Source organism: Vanacampus margaritifer, chromosome 1 (genome assembly GCF_051991255.1).
Source record: "Vanacampus margaritifer isolate UIUO_Vmar chromosome 1, RoL_Vmar_1.0, whole genome shotgun sequence".
NCBI classification, from domain to species: domain Eukaryota; kingdom Metazoa; phylum Chordata; class Actinopteri; order Syngnathiformes; family Syngnathidae; genus Vanacampus; species Vanacampus margaritifer.
Window position 1 is genome coordinate 8,669,279 of NC_135432.1, and position 15,461 is coordinate 8,684,739.

General features: G+C 39.8%; 1 protein-coding gene across 5 annotated transcripts in view; it reads right to left on the reverse strand.

Moving 5' to 3' along the window:
* Positions 1-15,461, reverse strand: part of magixb (MAGI family member, X-linked b) — a 79,821-nt gene that overhangs the window by 31,167 nt on the left and 33,193 nt on the right. For all 5 annotated transcript variants that reach the window (XM_077572184.1, XM_077572182.1, XM_077572183.1 and 2 more), the window contains exons 4-5: positions 2,900-3,019; positions 220-393 (exon numbers count right to left, since the gene is read on the reverse strand). In XM_077572184.1, the coding sequence (XP_077428310.1) occupies positions 220-393; positions 2,900-3,019 (294 nt within the window). The remainder of the gene's footprint in view (positions 1-219; positions 394-2,899; positions 3,020-15,461) is intronic.

Below are 15,461 nucleotides of genomic sequence, written 5' to 3' on the forward strand. Positions count from 1 at the left end.
AAAAATTTAAATAAAATACATCATACTCAAAAAAGATGATTATTAAATGCAAGCTGTACAGATTGCTACCAGTTCAACCAACCAACCAATCAGATGACAGAATAATGCTGATGCTCTTGTGTGCCAATTTAAAAACACATGTGCCATTTACAAGGCAGGTAATACGATTCAGGTCGCAAATGCAAATCAGACGTCCCACCACGCCTTGTTGCTACTTGCCCGGGAGGCCCAAGTCATCGTCGCCGCGTTCGGCTTGGGCCGCAGCCTTCTCCAGGTTGCTAAGCGACTTGCTGCGCGTGCGGAACTTCCTGAGCAGGTTGCGGTGTTCCTGGTAGGTGATGGGGGGGCTGTCGGTGCCGATGTGAACGGGCCGGGGCGTGCCGTAGTAATTCCCTGTGGCAAACAAGCAAGTGGGAGTCATTGGCATACTGAAAATAAATTTCAATGGTCATATTTTTTGAATTTACAACTCAAGTCACATGACTTGACTCAAAGTCAGCCCTAAATCAACCATTTTAGGACTTATCTATTCTATTTTTGAAGAGTTTTAACACCAAGACACTGATGCTAGTGTCAGTAGCCCGTCTGCAGCGTTTTGGATTTTGTGTTAGCATTAAGCTAGCAGACTTCTGTCAGACAAAAGTTATTTTGATGTTTGGTTAAACATTTAGTTTGACTATAGCAACTACCAGAACTGGGCACTTCTGTTAATTGTCAAACCCCGTTGATGATGATGACCACCTCTCGGAGAGTTCACAATCACACAAATCGTCGGAAAAATACACGACTGAGCAACCGACCTCTCATTCCGATTATTTTGGCGAGGCTGAAAGGCGAAAGGTGGGCATCGTCATTGACAGGAATTGACGGGATTGCCCACCTCTGGCAAATCCTTGGCCCCATTTTTGAGGAATTGTTTTCTGAAGTGCTCTGACGCCATCGAGCATACTTTATGCAAAGATTTGCTAGCAAATTAGCTCGGCTGATCGATGGCTCACATCTTGAAAAACTCTAAAGTCGGGCGACTTGTAAGTCGAGGTGCCACTGTACAATAGACAATACAAATGAATTGCCCCTTATGGGATCAATAAAGTTATCTGAATGCAGAGACTGTTTTTGGAACAAAAACATGTCAATTAGTACTAACTTACTAACTACTAACTAATGTAAGTACAGCTATTGTTTGCAAAATGGCTAATTATGTGTAAATAATGACTTTGTGTGTCTTGTAGTTCTCGCAATCTGTTTCAGCTTCTGAATAAAAAGTCGGCTTTTAATGCAATCTCTCAACATTACGGAGTGACAACTCGCCTTGACTGCTTAGTGCTTAGCTCGAACACGTGTGTCACTTTCACGTGTGAGGCAGGTAAGGCGCACATAGTTGATTGCTGCCATTAAACGCTCATAAATTATAGATGCTAATACATGCGGACGTTTTAACCAGACGCAGCACGCTAAGCCGAAGTGGAACCGGCAGGGTGTCTGGGACTTGCGCTACCAACAGACATTAAAATGCTATTTCTCGCTTAAAACACAACAATAAGATGAATTAATCTTTTTCTTTTCTGTCAGGAGAGTGAAAAAAAAAAACACTCACCTGATTTTAATAAGCTAAACTGGAGCTGATTAGACGATTGTAGCGTAAATACACAATGCATTGTTTGGACATTCTGTATTTCTCGGTCCCAGTACCTTCTATTTGTCACACTAAGATTAACAATGTTTTTCCTATATATGATATTATTGGCGATTTCCGTGGAAAAGTATGTGATCTGCATATGCGGATCAATATCTTTCATTGCCAATCACAAAAAAGAACGATCACCTGCAGTACATACTTTGTAGCCTGCAGCCAACTTGAGACCAACCTGATTATTTTTTTAATCCGATTCATCAATGAATAAAAAATAAATAAATTGACACATTAATTGGTTATTCAAATAATTATGACGGCGTATTAGGGCCACATATAAATACATATTTTTTAGAGGGCAGGAACAATATTCCGAGAAAAAAATCACAAATTTGTGATGGCAAATTTGCCACTTAATGAACTCGCAAATTTCCAAATTTTTTTCTCAAATTTGCGAGAAAAAATACATAGCGTAGCTATAGTCTAATCATGTAAGGATTCGTTGGTGGTATAAAATGAAAAGGCAGGATGGAGACAGATTCATTCTTAAATTAAAACTTTACCGCAGCTCGAGCGGTGACACTTCCTGATCCCCTATCAGCTGACTAACACTAACCAATCAGATGCTAGCATACTTTAGGTAAATGCATGTGAATGACGGAGAGCAGCAGATTCGACACTTGTACAAAAAAAAAAAAGCATGAACGTGTAAATAATAATTCTGGAAACATAAATGTACAAGCAAATATACCTTTTAACAATACTTAAATGCTTGATGGTCCGAGGCTGCCCAGTGGCCGTACACAACGCTTCAAAGAGCCAATGCTTAACATGATATGGTTAATCTATGCTAAAGCAATTACTAGCTCCTTATTTGGAAGCCCGACCGAAAAGTATTGGCACAAACAGTCGAGTAGTACGCCACGTGTAGTCCTTTCTCGTAAGTTTTTTTTTTTTTATCTCTTAAATCCGCCATTATATAAAGCGGCAAATTTGCCACTTTATTCTCGGAATATTGCCCCCGCCCTGTAGAAAAAAATATATTTATAAGTGGCCCTAATACGGCGTCGTAAATAATCTATAAGAAGCTCTAAATTAAAAATCTGAAAAATGTGCAGCTAAATCATACGATTGGTGTTTGAATCGGCAGCCTAAAACCGGAACCCTCCTAATCATTAGTCTTTACGTTGAATCATGCTGACGTGAAGCAATTAGAGGCCTGACTAATGATGCGTGTCACTGTGTAATAAAGCGGCTACGCTCTACCTTTAAATTTGCCGCTCTCCACTAACGCTCCCGACTCCTCCAGGGAAAAAAACTCCTCAATGGAGACAAAGTTATAATCCGTCCCGGCGATCTCTCCCACTCGAGGCGGTCTGGTCGTACCTGGGAAATCAAGACAACATGAAATATGAAGTCGTACATCAAAGCAAGCAGGCTGCAATCAGTCTAAGCTCTTAAGTGGATGATGTGCTAATTAATCAAGGCAGCGTGCTTTTATCTGGATTTCATAAATTTCCGCAGTCACCGAGCTCAGTGTTTAAGCTGAATAGCAATTCAGCAAGCTATAAATAGTCCCAAGACCAGGTTGATAACCAACACGGGTTTGACTGGCTTGACACTTTGCTTACATTTGAAACGTCAATTCTCTTCTGTTGAAAAGAAACGCAGATGAGGCTCTCGCTACTCAAACAAATCCTCATCAACACATTCTAATTTACTGCTTCTCACTCTCATCCCAAGAATGTTGATATGTACTATATAGATCAGCTTCACAAACGAGATGCCACATAAAGCATATCGCTACCTATAGCCAGTCGTTGTTCTCTGCATGCTCACCATGCATACCACCACCCGCAACCTCTGTTCAAGCAGTCTCATTAACCTCTTAATTCCCAAAGTTCACACTACTTTTGGTTGATTTCTCTGACTAAAACACCTGGAACACTATATAACCAATAATAAAACCCAACCTCATTCATCCCAATATAATTTAAAAGTTAGTCGGGGTTACTGTACACAATTGCTGCACCTGTTTTTAATCTGTTTTGAACTTTTTATTCACCTCGTGCTTGCTATGATGCAGAGTAATGTAATTGTACACAATCGCAGTGAACTCACGCTATTCTCTGGAGATAACGACCACAAATATGATACGCAGAAATATGCCAATAATTGAAGCTCATTATAATTGTCATGAAATAAAAATATACTATTGTAGCATGAATTGGTCTCATCTGGCTGGACAAGACGAGCAGAAGGAATAAAAAAAATAAAAAAAACTCAAGAGATGATTGTAATTCTCTCTATCGCCTCTAGGAGCACCACGTCATTTGGGTTAATTTGGCAAGGGAACAGATGAAAAACCTCTTTAATCAATCTTTAAATGAAGGGCTACATTCAGAATTTCGTGATTCGCTTATTCAATGCAGGATTCATATTTTTATGCAAACACATACACAATTCACTCTGTACTTAGAAAATGAGAAAATGCAAGTAATAAAGGAGCATCCGTTTGGATGTGAGAATGTGAAATCAAAGCCAGACTATTTTCCCACCAAGATGCACCAAATATAAATTTGATTAATAGCAAATCGGTGCACTTACACTACATTGTTGCCTGGAATCTTTTGCCTGCGTCACGGGAGCAATGGAAAGGAAGCGATTAAGATTGCTTCTAAAAACTTTAGGTGAAAAGAAAAAAATTGAAGAACATAGACTGTAGAAAAAAGGGACTAAGGGGAGGATTGGGTAAAAAAATAAAATAATAATCAGTGGGGTTTGTATGAAAAAAGAGGGAAAGATTAAAAAATAAATCTACTATTTTCTATTAAAGAAAGAAAGAAAAAAGAAAGAAAGAAAGACGATAACATGAATAGACTTACTAATCATTTTAACTAGTCAAGCATGATCAGAACCAATCAATCAATCAAAATTGACTTAGACAGTGAAAGAGAGAAAGAAAGAAAAAGAAAAACAATAAAATGAATAGAATTACTCATCATTTTAACCAGTCAAGTATGATCAGAACCAATCAATCAATCAAAATTGACATAGATAGTGAAAGAAAGAAAGAAAGAAAGAGAGAAAGATGAATAGACTTACTAATCATTTTAACTAGTCAAGCATGATCAAAACCAATCAATCAATCAAAATTGACTTAGATACTGAAAGAAAGAAAGAAAGAAAGAAAGAAAGAAAGAAAAAAGATAACATGAATAGACTTACTAATCATTTTAACTAGTCAAGTATGATCAGAACCAATCAATCAATCAAAATTGACTCAGACAGTGAAAGAGAGAAAGAAAGAAAAATAAAGAAAGAAAGAAAAACGATAAAATGAATAGAATTACTCATCATTTTAACCAGTCAAGTATGATCAGAACCAATCAATCAATCCAAATTGACATAGATAGTGAAAGAAAGAAAGAAAGAAAGAAAGAGAGAAAGAAAGGAAGAAAGAAAGAAAGAAAGAGAGAAAGAAAGAAAGAAAGACGAATAGACTTACTAATCATTTTAACTAGTCAAGCATGATCAAAACCAATCAATCAAAATTGACTTAGATAGTGAAAGAAAGAAAGACGAATAGACTTACTAATCATTTTAACTAGTCAAGCATGATCAAAACCAATCAATCAATCAAAATTGACTTAGATAGTGAAAAAAAGAAAGAAAGAAAGAAAGAAAGAAAGAAAGAAAAAAGATAACATGAATAGACTTACTAATCATTTTAACTAGTCAAGTATGATCAGAACCAATCAATCAATCAAAATTGACTTAGACAGTGAAAGAGAGAAAGAAAGAAAAAGAAAGAAAGAAAAAGAAAGAAAGAAAAAAAATGATAAAATGAATAGAATTACTCATCATTTTAACCAGTCAAGTATGATCAGAACCAATCAATCAATCAAATTGACTTAGACAGTGAAAGAGAGAAAGAAAGAGAAAGAAAGAAAGAAAAACGATAAAATGAATAGAATTACTAATCATTTTAACCAGTCAAGTATGATCAGAACCAATCAATCAATCAAAATCAACTTTTTTAAAAATCTTTTTTTCATCTCTGTTGTTGTCACGAGTCCCACGGAGAGCACAGTCATCAACAAACAGCAACTTTTGTGCTGTTCAGACCCCCGGTGATGCAAGCAATTCATTTAGCGAGGCCTTTTGATCAATAGGAATTGGATTAAATATTAATGAGGCACAGTGAAAGTCTTTCTATTGCCATTGCAAAGATGGAGCGCTTGGATGATCAATGATCTGTCATCGCAATTGATTCTCGTTGACCTTGGCCTGAAACGGAGCAAGGAAACAACAGCACCACATCACTACAAGTCCACTGAGCTAAGGCACTAAAACAAACTGTTTATAGTGCCAGTTAATATCTGGCAGGCGGGCAAATCTACAAAAAAAAATAAAAATAAAAATAAAATTCTTCCTTTACAGCTGCACCTGCTGCACACTTTATCTGACCTCCAGAAGAGTCACTCATTTCCCAAGACAAAATCCCCCTCAGCCCGTCCCATTCTCCCACGGGAGCACATTTGACGTTGGCGCCCGACACACAGGCAGCCAATAAACGTGATTAATGCGCCGCTGTCCTGGCAGCAGCTCGCCATACAGGAAGGGAGAACTTGGCAACACACACGCACTGGACACGCAAACATTTGCCATCATCATCCATCTGACCGCTCCTACTGAAGCTATTTTTGTGTGCTAGCAAAAGCTGTTGCACATGCTGTCAAATAAATTCCCAGTTCTGATTGCAAAATGTATTAGCAGGGATTTTTACAGAATTAAAACCAAAAATCACCTGGGCCATTTTTCACCACATTTTTCAATACAGTCACACACTGTACTTGAGAAGTAAAAGTATACACACGCTCACACGCACGCACATACTCACCCACATACAAAAAAAAAAAAAAAAAAGGAAAGCAATGATGATGACATGTCAAATCGGTAAAATTACCGAATGAACAATACTGAGCTCTCCAGAAAAGAAGAGAAAAAAATAAATAAAATAAGAAAAGTAAAAGTATAGATTAAGGTGTCAAAAAAGAAAAAGGTCAGATGCAACTGTACTAACTCTTTGACTGCCAAAAAACGTTAAATAACGTTTAGTAAAATCCTATGGAGGAGTGCCAAAGACGTTAAAAGACGTTTTTTTTTCAAAACAGGTGAAACTAACCATTTTCTATTGTTGATTACTGAAAAACGGAATAAGGTAGAAACAAACTTTTTTTTCTGATGAAAGATGAGAGTCCATTCTTTCATTTGGTCGTATGTGTGTTTCCATAGTCCAAACACATAATTTTCTGTGGACCTTGAAAGATCAGTCAAAAATGCTTAAATCAGCTGGCACCCACAGCATCCCTTTTCTGAAAACGTCTGGCAGTCAAAGGGCTAATAGGTACTGTTTTGCTTGAAAGTTTACATATTACATACCCTTGTAAACTTTTGAGCACAGCTGAAAATATCAAAACAGTTTTTACAAGCGTACACTCCCGTCTTCTGGAGCTTTGCAATGTTTTTTTTGAATAAACTCCATTCCTCTAATCTCCGCCATTTAAATGACGGCTATGTTTGGTAGCAAGTTTTTCTTTTTACTTGATTTTCACGCATGCGCAAACTTAATGCGCACTTTGCTTATATTCTTGGTTTTATGGGCATTAAAAACGTATGAAGCACAACTGTATAACACGCACACAAAATACTAACTTGTTCCCACAACATCCTAATTTGTGTCCTGAAAAATAAGTACTGTATAACATGCACAAAATTGTATTTTGTGCCCACGAAATAGGTCAAATGTGCATATGAAATACAAATGTGTGCCACTAAAAAGCTATAAGTTGTGAACAAAATTAGGGATGCACCAAAATGAAAATGGTCGGCCGAAACCGAAAACTGAAAATGAAAAATGCTTGGCCAAAAACCGCAAAGGCGAGAGAAAAATTATGCCAATTTTTACTATCATTGCATTTATTATAAGTAATTAAAATGATCATATTATTATAACATATTTATTTAGCACTGGCATTTTAACCAAGCACAATGTAAATTGAAATGTGCGAGGGTTGAGCATTTTCTGGCGGTGCGATTGCACTTTATAGTCAATGTAGATCGCACAGGCGGGCATGGATGCGTGCGGCGGGACAAGGTGCGGCGCACTTAAAATCGGCACATTCCCATACAGCTTACATTCATACATTACATACATTCACGTACAGGTTTGTCGCCACCCGCAGATAGCGGTAAGTGTTTTCGTGTTTAAAACGTTTGGTAGCAATAGTGCTAGCATTAGCTAAAGTATTTAGCACGGCCACCGGGATGCCGGTGAAAAAGTGGAAGCGTTTGAGGGGCTCTTATTAGAAAAAAAAAAAAGAGAGAAGGCGCTGCAAGAGAGACGCCCCTCTCCTCCGGTATGCGCAATGACCTCGGGAGCCGTAGCGACCGACCGGTGCAAACTCACACGGTGAAAAGCCAGCGAGAAGAAAAGGCGGACACTCACCCCCGCGTTCGCTGTTTAATTCAAACAGACGCTTGCTTGCAGCGATTTTTTTGCTTGCGTTACCGCAACCTTTTTCGGCCATATTCTTTCAGCTTTAACTCTTTGACTGCCAGACGTTTTCAAAAACGGGTTGTCGCCAGTGCCAGCCGATTTAAGCATTTTGAGTGATCTTTCAAGGTCCACAGAAAATGTTGTGTTTGGACTATGGAAACACACATCCTACCAAATGAAAGATTGGACTCTCATCTTTCATCAGAAAAAAAAGTTTGTTTCTACCTTATTCCATTCTTCAGTAATCAACAATAGAAAATGGTTTCTTTCACCGAAATTCTCTCTTTTGAAACAAAAAACGGAGAAAAAGAGCTTTTTGTGAAACGATGTTATTTCATGCACTCTAGTGAATTGTACACTTCTTTTTGTCCATGAATGATGCCACAAACACCTAAATAGTGCTTTACTTCTGTAAAACGCTTTCACCAACAATGAAAATGTGTTTTTTGATTGCAAAATGCGTTTATTTCCATTCAACAGTGTAACAATTTGACAAAACAATTTCGCAAACTATTTACAAATGTGTGCAACTGTGGTACTACTTACAATTATGTGGATGTTTCAAATACAGTTTTTCTTTTTGTAACGCTCTCCTGCGTACAAGGAGACGCCAGGACTCGCACACAGTTTACTTTCACTTTCGCATTGGTCCGTTTTGCGTGCAAACGTTACACTTTCTTGACGGGCTTTTTTTCCGGGGAATAAAAAGCAAGTAGCAGACTGTACACACTTCCTCCGATGAATATGCATTGGACTCGGGGCACTCTCCGTCGTCCGATCGAACCTCCGACTGTGCGTGCTCGGTTGCGCTCCGCGTTACGACACCGTCATAGCTGCCGCGTCAGCGATTCCAATTTCGCCGTCAAGCTCGGATTCACCTTCATCATCATCGATGATGACCATCGTCGTCATCAATGTACTCTTTTAGCGTTGGTCGATGCCTTTTGTTTTGTAAGTGTAGAGCTGCTTGCAAACGCTCGCCATTGCCCGTTCCCTCCTCCATCTAGCTCCATCTAACGTCTTCTACTGCCGCGTCAATGCTTTCCAACCACGGAGTCACCATCATCTTCATCATCGATGATGATCATCGTCGTCAACAATGTGCTCTTTTAGCGATGCTTTTGGTCTTTGAAAAAAACGGCTCTGGCGTGAGCTCCTCGCGACCGGCCGCCATTTTTCCTTTGTTTTCCATTCTGATCTCCTGCTCGACGCTCTAGCTCCGCCTCTACTGACGCCCACCCGATCTTGTCAAAAGAGAGTCATCGCTGCCCTCTAGGGGCCAAAAATAGTCATTAGGCTCACGAGACCTGCTTAAAACTTTCAGGACAGCTCCGCAAGCCTTCTCAGGACCCGTTTCAAAAAAAAAAAAAAAAATGGGAGGACGTCTTTTAACGTCTTTGGCGCTCCTCCGTAGGTTTTTGCAGAACGTCATTTAACGTCTTTGGCAGTAAAAGAGTTAATTTTATTTCGGCCGAACGCCGAAAATGGCAAAAAATTTCGGTGGCTGAATATGCATCACTAAACAAAATATTGATTTATACTCTAGGTATAAAATGTGCACAAAATATACTAATTTGTGCCCGTAAAAAAGGTATGACATGCACATAAAATACTAGTTAAGTAAAATACTAGAAATAGTTCAAATGTGTACAAAATACTAATTGTGCCCACAAAATAAGTATTTTATTTTAACATGCATACAAATGAAAGATGCTCGATACCATTTTTTTTCCAACTCTGATGCCAAGTACCAATGTAGCATTTTTCCTTTAAATGCGTGAATTTAATGACATTCCTTTTTTTTTAATTCCCATTTGTTCATAAAATATACATTTTGTATAAAACACACAATAAAATGAAGTTTAATAAATAAATAAATAAAACAAAACAAATAATCCAGTGGCCAGAAAAAGTCACAATGAAAATATGTAGATTGTACATTTTAATGGGCATCTGTCAGACACGCATGCTTTTAGTTCCTGATCGTAAAATGGCCACAGTCGCACGTACCGATATCGTGAAATAAAGTCGGGTATCACCCCGACACCAATACCTGGTACTCACTCATCCCTAATACAAAGAGAGAGAGAAAGATATGTGAGGAAATGTGCAACACACGACGTCCGCTATCTCCATCTGCTCCTGGCCTCGGGCTTATTAACACTCTTCCTGATCCACCTGCTGATACTGTAGCTAATTATCAGGTTTACATTCCGGCTTGTCTTCTACAATGCATCAAGGTTGTTTTCTGCACTTCGTAGCCAACGTCCATATGTGCTTTCGCCCGCCACCAAACGACAAATAAATTAACCCTTACTCTTTTCATGTGCGCGTATAATTACAGATCTTCTGTCTGGCATGACGATTTTGTTTTACACCTCTCGTTCGCTGAGGAAAAGTCATCAAAAGTCAGGTTGAAAATGACATTTTGTGGAAAAAAATAAAATTAAATGACATTTTGTGGATTTATATTGCTGTCAAGAGTCAAAATGGTTTAAATTTGAGCCAAATAGTCCGTAAGGGTTAAAATCCAACCACTAATCCCCATGACGACGTCTGACATGTGAATAATTCCGCAGCTCCCCTCCGGATACGGCGCAAGTCTGCCACTCATTATCTATGCGCCTTCCCAAGAGATATATTCGGCATGTCAGTGCCGACGGGGAGGATGGGGAGCGCGGGAGGCTTTCAGGACGGATTATTGACATCTTTTCCGTCCCCCTGACCGTCCCCGTGGATGCTACGTGCCGATCCACGGGGACGGGAGCGCGATAGAGATTGACGAGGTAATTACACAAAAGTCCGTATCAACCGGCAGACAAAGCTGTCCGTCAAGATCATCGCACACAAACCGCTAATGACGAGCGCCACGGTTGAAAAGGCCACAGACGCTCTCTCTCTCTCTCTCTCTCTCACTCCCATGACGACAGAGCCAGCATACGAAAATAACCAAATGATGATGATTCGTATCTGTGAGCGTAATTAGAAAAGTCTTTTATGACGGAGAGTCGAGCCGCCCGAGGGCCACGAGACGATCGGTCTGGGGCGCAAACGTTCAGGAGGGTGCTTTGAGGTCGCAGACGGGAAAATGACAGCAAAGGAGGTTCAAGGAACGTTCCCTTCTGTGGACGTCTGCATCCGTCCATATAAGCACATTTGCCGACATACGCTCAAGTCAAGGCAAGTAATGTCTTGCCTTGAGATACGAGTGAGCCGGAGACAAGCTGTCATTCCGACGATATTATTACTCCACCGCTACTCACTTCACAATAAGCGGATATTACAATAGTGTATTTAAAACAACTTTGCCGAAAAAAAAATGTCCCTGTTAGCTTAATGCTAACACATAATGGAAATTGCCATTGACAGGCTAACATCAATACTTATCTTACGCATTTCTGACCAATAACATTTCCAGACGTTTCAACGGGGAAGGCGATTTGAGTTACGGAACGAATTTCACTTGGTATCTAAAGGCACCACTGCACATTTTCCTAACATAAAGCCAAATCACAACAGACACTTTGCCGAAGCCCACTCCCCCCTGGAGTTTATTTGTAGCGTAACGTGCTTTCACTTGATTCTGTCATTCATTTCCATTTTTATGCACGGAGGCTTTGTAATGCGATTTCCTAGATCAAAGCGCGTCGTTTCATGACAAGCCTTCAAGAAACGAGATGCTCTTTAAATAGCCCAAAGGTACAAGAAGCACACGTTCAGAATAACAAACCAGATCAAAATACTCCAAGGATCGCATAATTACTTTCAAACCTTTTCTTTCCTTTGTCAAGCAACTTGTGAGGCTAACGGGGTTTAGCGAGCTTTCCGTCCATTCATTCACCGTCCAGACCGCTTATCCTCATTAATGTCACGGCTGAGTTGACGGGGAACGCATATAAACAATCAGTCACACTCACATTCACCACAGATCATTTGGAGTCGTAAATGAATGTTTTTGAATGATACATTTAACGTTTTAGTGTGTTACGTTTCAGGTTGTATTTTACTGTTATACTACTGTTACACATTCAAAGAAACAAAACCAAGCAATTCAGATCACTGGTGGATTTTTTTTTTCTGTTAGCTACAGCTACATAACTATTAAATAATTTTTTAGATTATAAAATTTTATTTAGCATGTGAAACTATTACAACAAAATTTCTCATGTTATAACATGAAATTTAGCACATTAAATTTATTACATGTAAAGTGATAATGAAGGTTTTTTTTTTTTTTTTTTTTTTTTTTTTTTAACTGCCGTGATAGCAATAGGCTTCTCTAGGATTTTAACATCCATGGGAGTGAATGAGGTCTAGAAAAAAAAAATGGACCAGCTGACGGCTCATAACTCAACAAACACGCACTTTTCTGCGTTTGTATTTCATGGTACAACTATATTTGAATGAAGTTTTTCATTGCTAAAATATATTTTCTTCAATGAAATTGAAGTTCTCTATTAAGACAAGACGTCCCGTTTTGAGCTTTAGGCCCCGCGTCACAGCGGATTTCGCCAACCTCATCGTTTTGTCCCATTATTACGCACGTACCATTCCAGTGTCTCGTTTTTTTTTTTGCCATGTGTATGTCAATCGCACAGTTGTCATAGCGATTCAAACGCTAAACCAATTTAACTGTTAAATTCCTTCCTATTTACTTCCAATGTCACGTTTGCGTTCTCATTCACATCCGCATCCGATCGGTAGCAAAATGGACTTGCATAGCAGGCGTTGACCAGAACTGGAACTACTTCCTGCTTTTTGCGTTATGGGAAATCCACTGTGGTTGCCAGTCGCTGGCCAGACAACGCAAGCTGAGCTGAGCAAGCTTTTTAGCGGTATATTTCCAATTTTACAATGCTTGACCGGAGCGAGGTAAACGGCACAGCTAGCTTCTAATAGCTATCCGGAACGAGCAAAAAAGGTTGGATAATGGTGAGTGCATTGACTTGTCTAGTGTTGTTGAACCAAGATACGATTTAGCATTAGCATTTAGCACTACCGCCCATTAACAAAGATTGATAAATGATTAAATTTGGTGACATTTATTGTATATTATATTGCGTCCTGAAAATCTGCCAACCTTCAATTTTTTTAAATTTAAATTTTAAAAAGTGTCCAAGTTTTGCAATTCCAGTCATTTTGCAGCCTTACTAGCCCCTAGCGCACCGTGCTACCCTTGGAGAGCATAAATCAACCCAAAAAGTCGAGTGAAAGAGGAGCAACATACAGCACAAAAGGTCCTGAAGGGGGCCTCAATGAGCCTGTGACGAATCCTCTGCATCAAGTTGCCGCTACATCGAGCTCAGCTGCCTCATCCTCCAGGAGAATCCAAGAAAATGTGACTTCATTACCAACGCTCGTTCCCAAGCTGTCCCGGGATCAGGGGAGCGTGCGTGCGTGGTATCAGCATGACAACAACAGAATCTTACAGTGTCATGTCAACAGATCAGAGGATTAGGCCTACGCGCTACTCTGGGGGTGGGCTCAACCTGCCCGGTTGAGGAACCAACGCATTTGGAGACGGAGGCCGGGTTCGATCATGACTCCGTTCCGATGTATCGCCACATTGTAAAGCAGCCGCGCGCACATGAGTAGTGGGCGAGATGATCGTAAAACGTTAGGGGAGATGATCGGCGGCCTACTGCGTCACATGACCTACTTCCTGTCCTAACGGGGAGGATTAGAAGACGCTCCGTGCTTCCACAGAAAGGTTAAGACTCCTGGCACACTAGGTGGTCCGTCTTGTCCACCTAAACGGGAGAAAAATACAAGCTGACATGCTAAATGGGAGGGGAAATAAACTGTGTGTGTGTGTGTGGGGGGGGGGGGGGGTTCGTCTGTTCTACCCCCCCGGCCGTTTCCAGTGACGTCATCCATTAGAGGGGATTAGGATGGCAACAGATGTACTACAACTAGCCGCCTTTGGCTGCCATTGTACATGATTTCATTTATGAGCATCCAAATGACACTGCAAGCGCAGCTTCTTTCTCGAGGGGCTTACAGAAAGATAGTTTGCACACAGCTTTGCAGCCAGTTCACTAAAAGAAGAAGGGGGGGGGGGGGGGAGCCTGGAGCGATGGGTGACAACTGAAATGGGGAGACAGAATGTGAGAATAAACAAAATGTTGCCATGGAAATGTTGCAAATGTGCGGTTTCTGGCCTCAATCTAATTTCATTTCATGTCACTTGTACTGTTTTTGTTGTGATATGACTAATTGATCTGAACAAGGCTGCAGGTGTACACATTGTAGGAGTGTTTTTGTTTCTATTTAATTTGGCTAATGCTAAATACAATCCATGCACTGTATTTCGTTACAGATGCATTAGGAGAACAATGATTCATTGATTGATGGAATTGACCAAGTTAGAGACAGTCAAGGGTTTCGTTGATCAATGAAGACCGTATCGGGTCGTGAAAGACAGCGGGGGTCGGGGACCTCGGGTCTTTGGACAGGATGTATTGTTTGCAGGAACAAAGAGCAACAAATATGAGCAGGTGTGAGGATAGAGGCAAAGGAGAAAGGTGCAAAAAAACAAAAGCAAAAACCGTCTTCAGCCTTTCCCAGGATCCGTCACTTTTGGACTTTTGCCATACCTAAAAAAAGACAGTTCCAATAATTGACAAAATGCTACTCGGCATGCTGCAAATCCCAGCGTCAATTCTGATGCTACAATATTTTCAGTTTTTCACATTGCAACCAGTTCCACCAATAAAGCGTTCTTAAATGCTGAACTTCCTTTTCGATATGCGGCTGTCAGCCAAGGTAAGGAGACAAATTCAATTGGAAAGAAGAGCACTGCAGCACAGTAGAAGTTGTAGAGTATAAAACGGCAGCGTCCTGCTTGCAGCGGGGTACGCCAACATCGCTAACCTCTGCAGATGGCGGCACAACGTTAAACGATAAAGAAATACAGTAACTAGAGAGAGGCTCTCAAAAATTGCCATGAGCCATTGAGTCATGTGGATTTATTTTTTATTATTTTATTTTTTTTTTCAGTTATTATGAGCTAATTTAGCAAGTATTTATATTTAATAAATACAATTTCAAAGATTGAACACTGTGCAGCATCACAACTTCATAAAATTAGATTGTGACATATGATCACTTCTTTTTTATTATAGAAATTGCTTACATTGTTTTTTTTTCTTCAAACAAAATAAAAACAATTGAGTTTTAAATTCACACTGTAGTCGTCTCATGTCGTAGATCCTACGCAGGCCATCAGAAGGCCAAAAGTAAGTCACTGATTTAAGTTTCTGCATA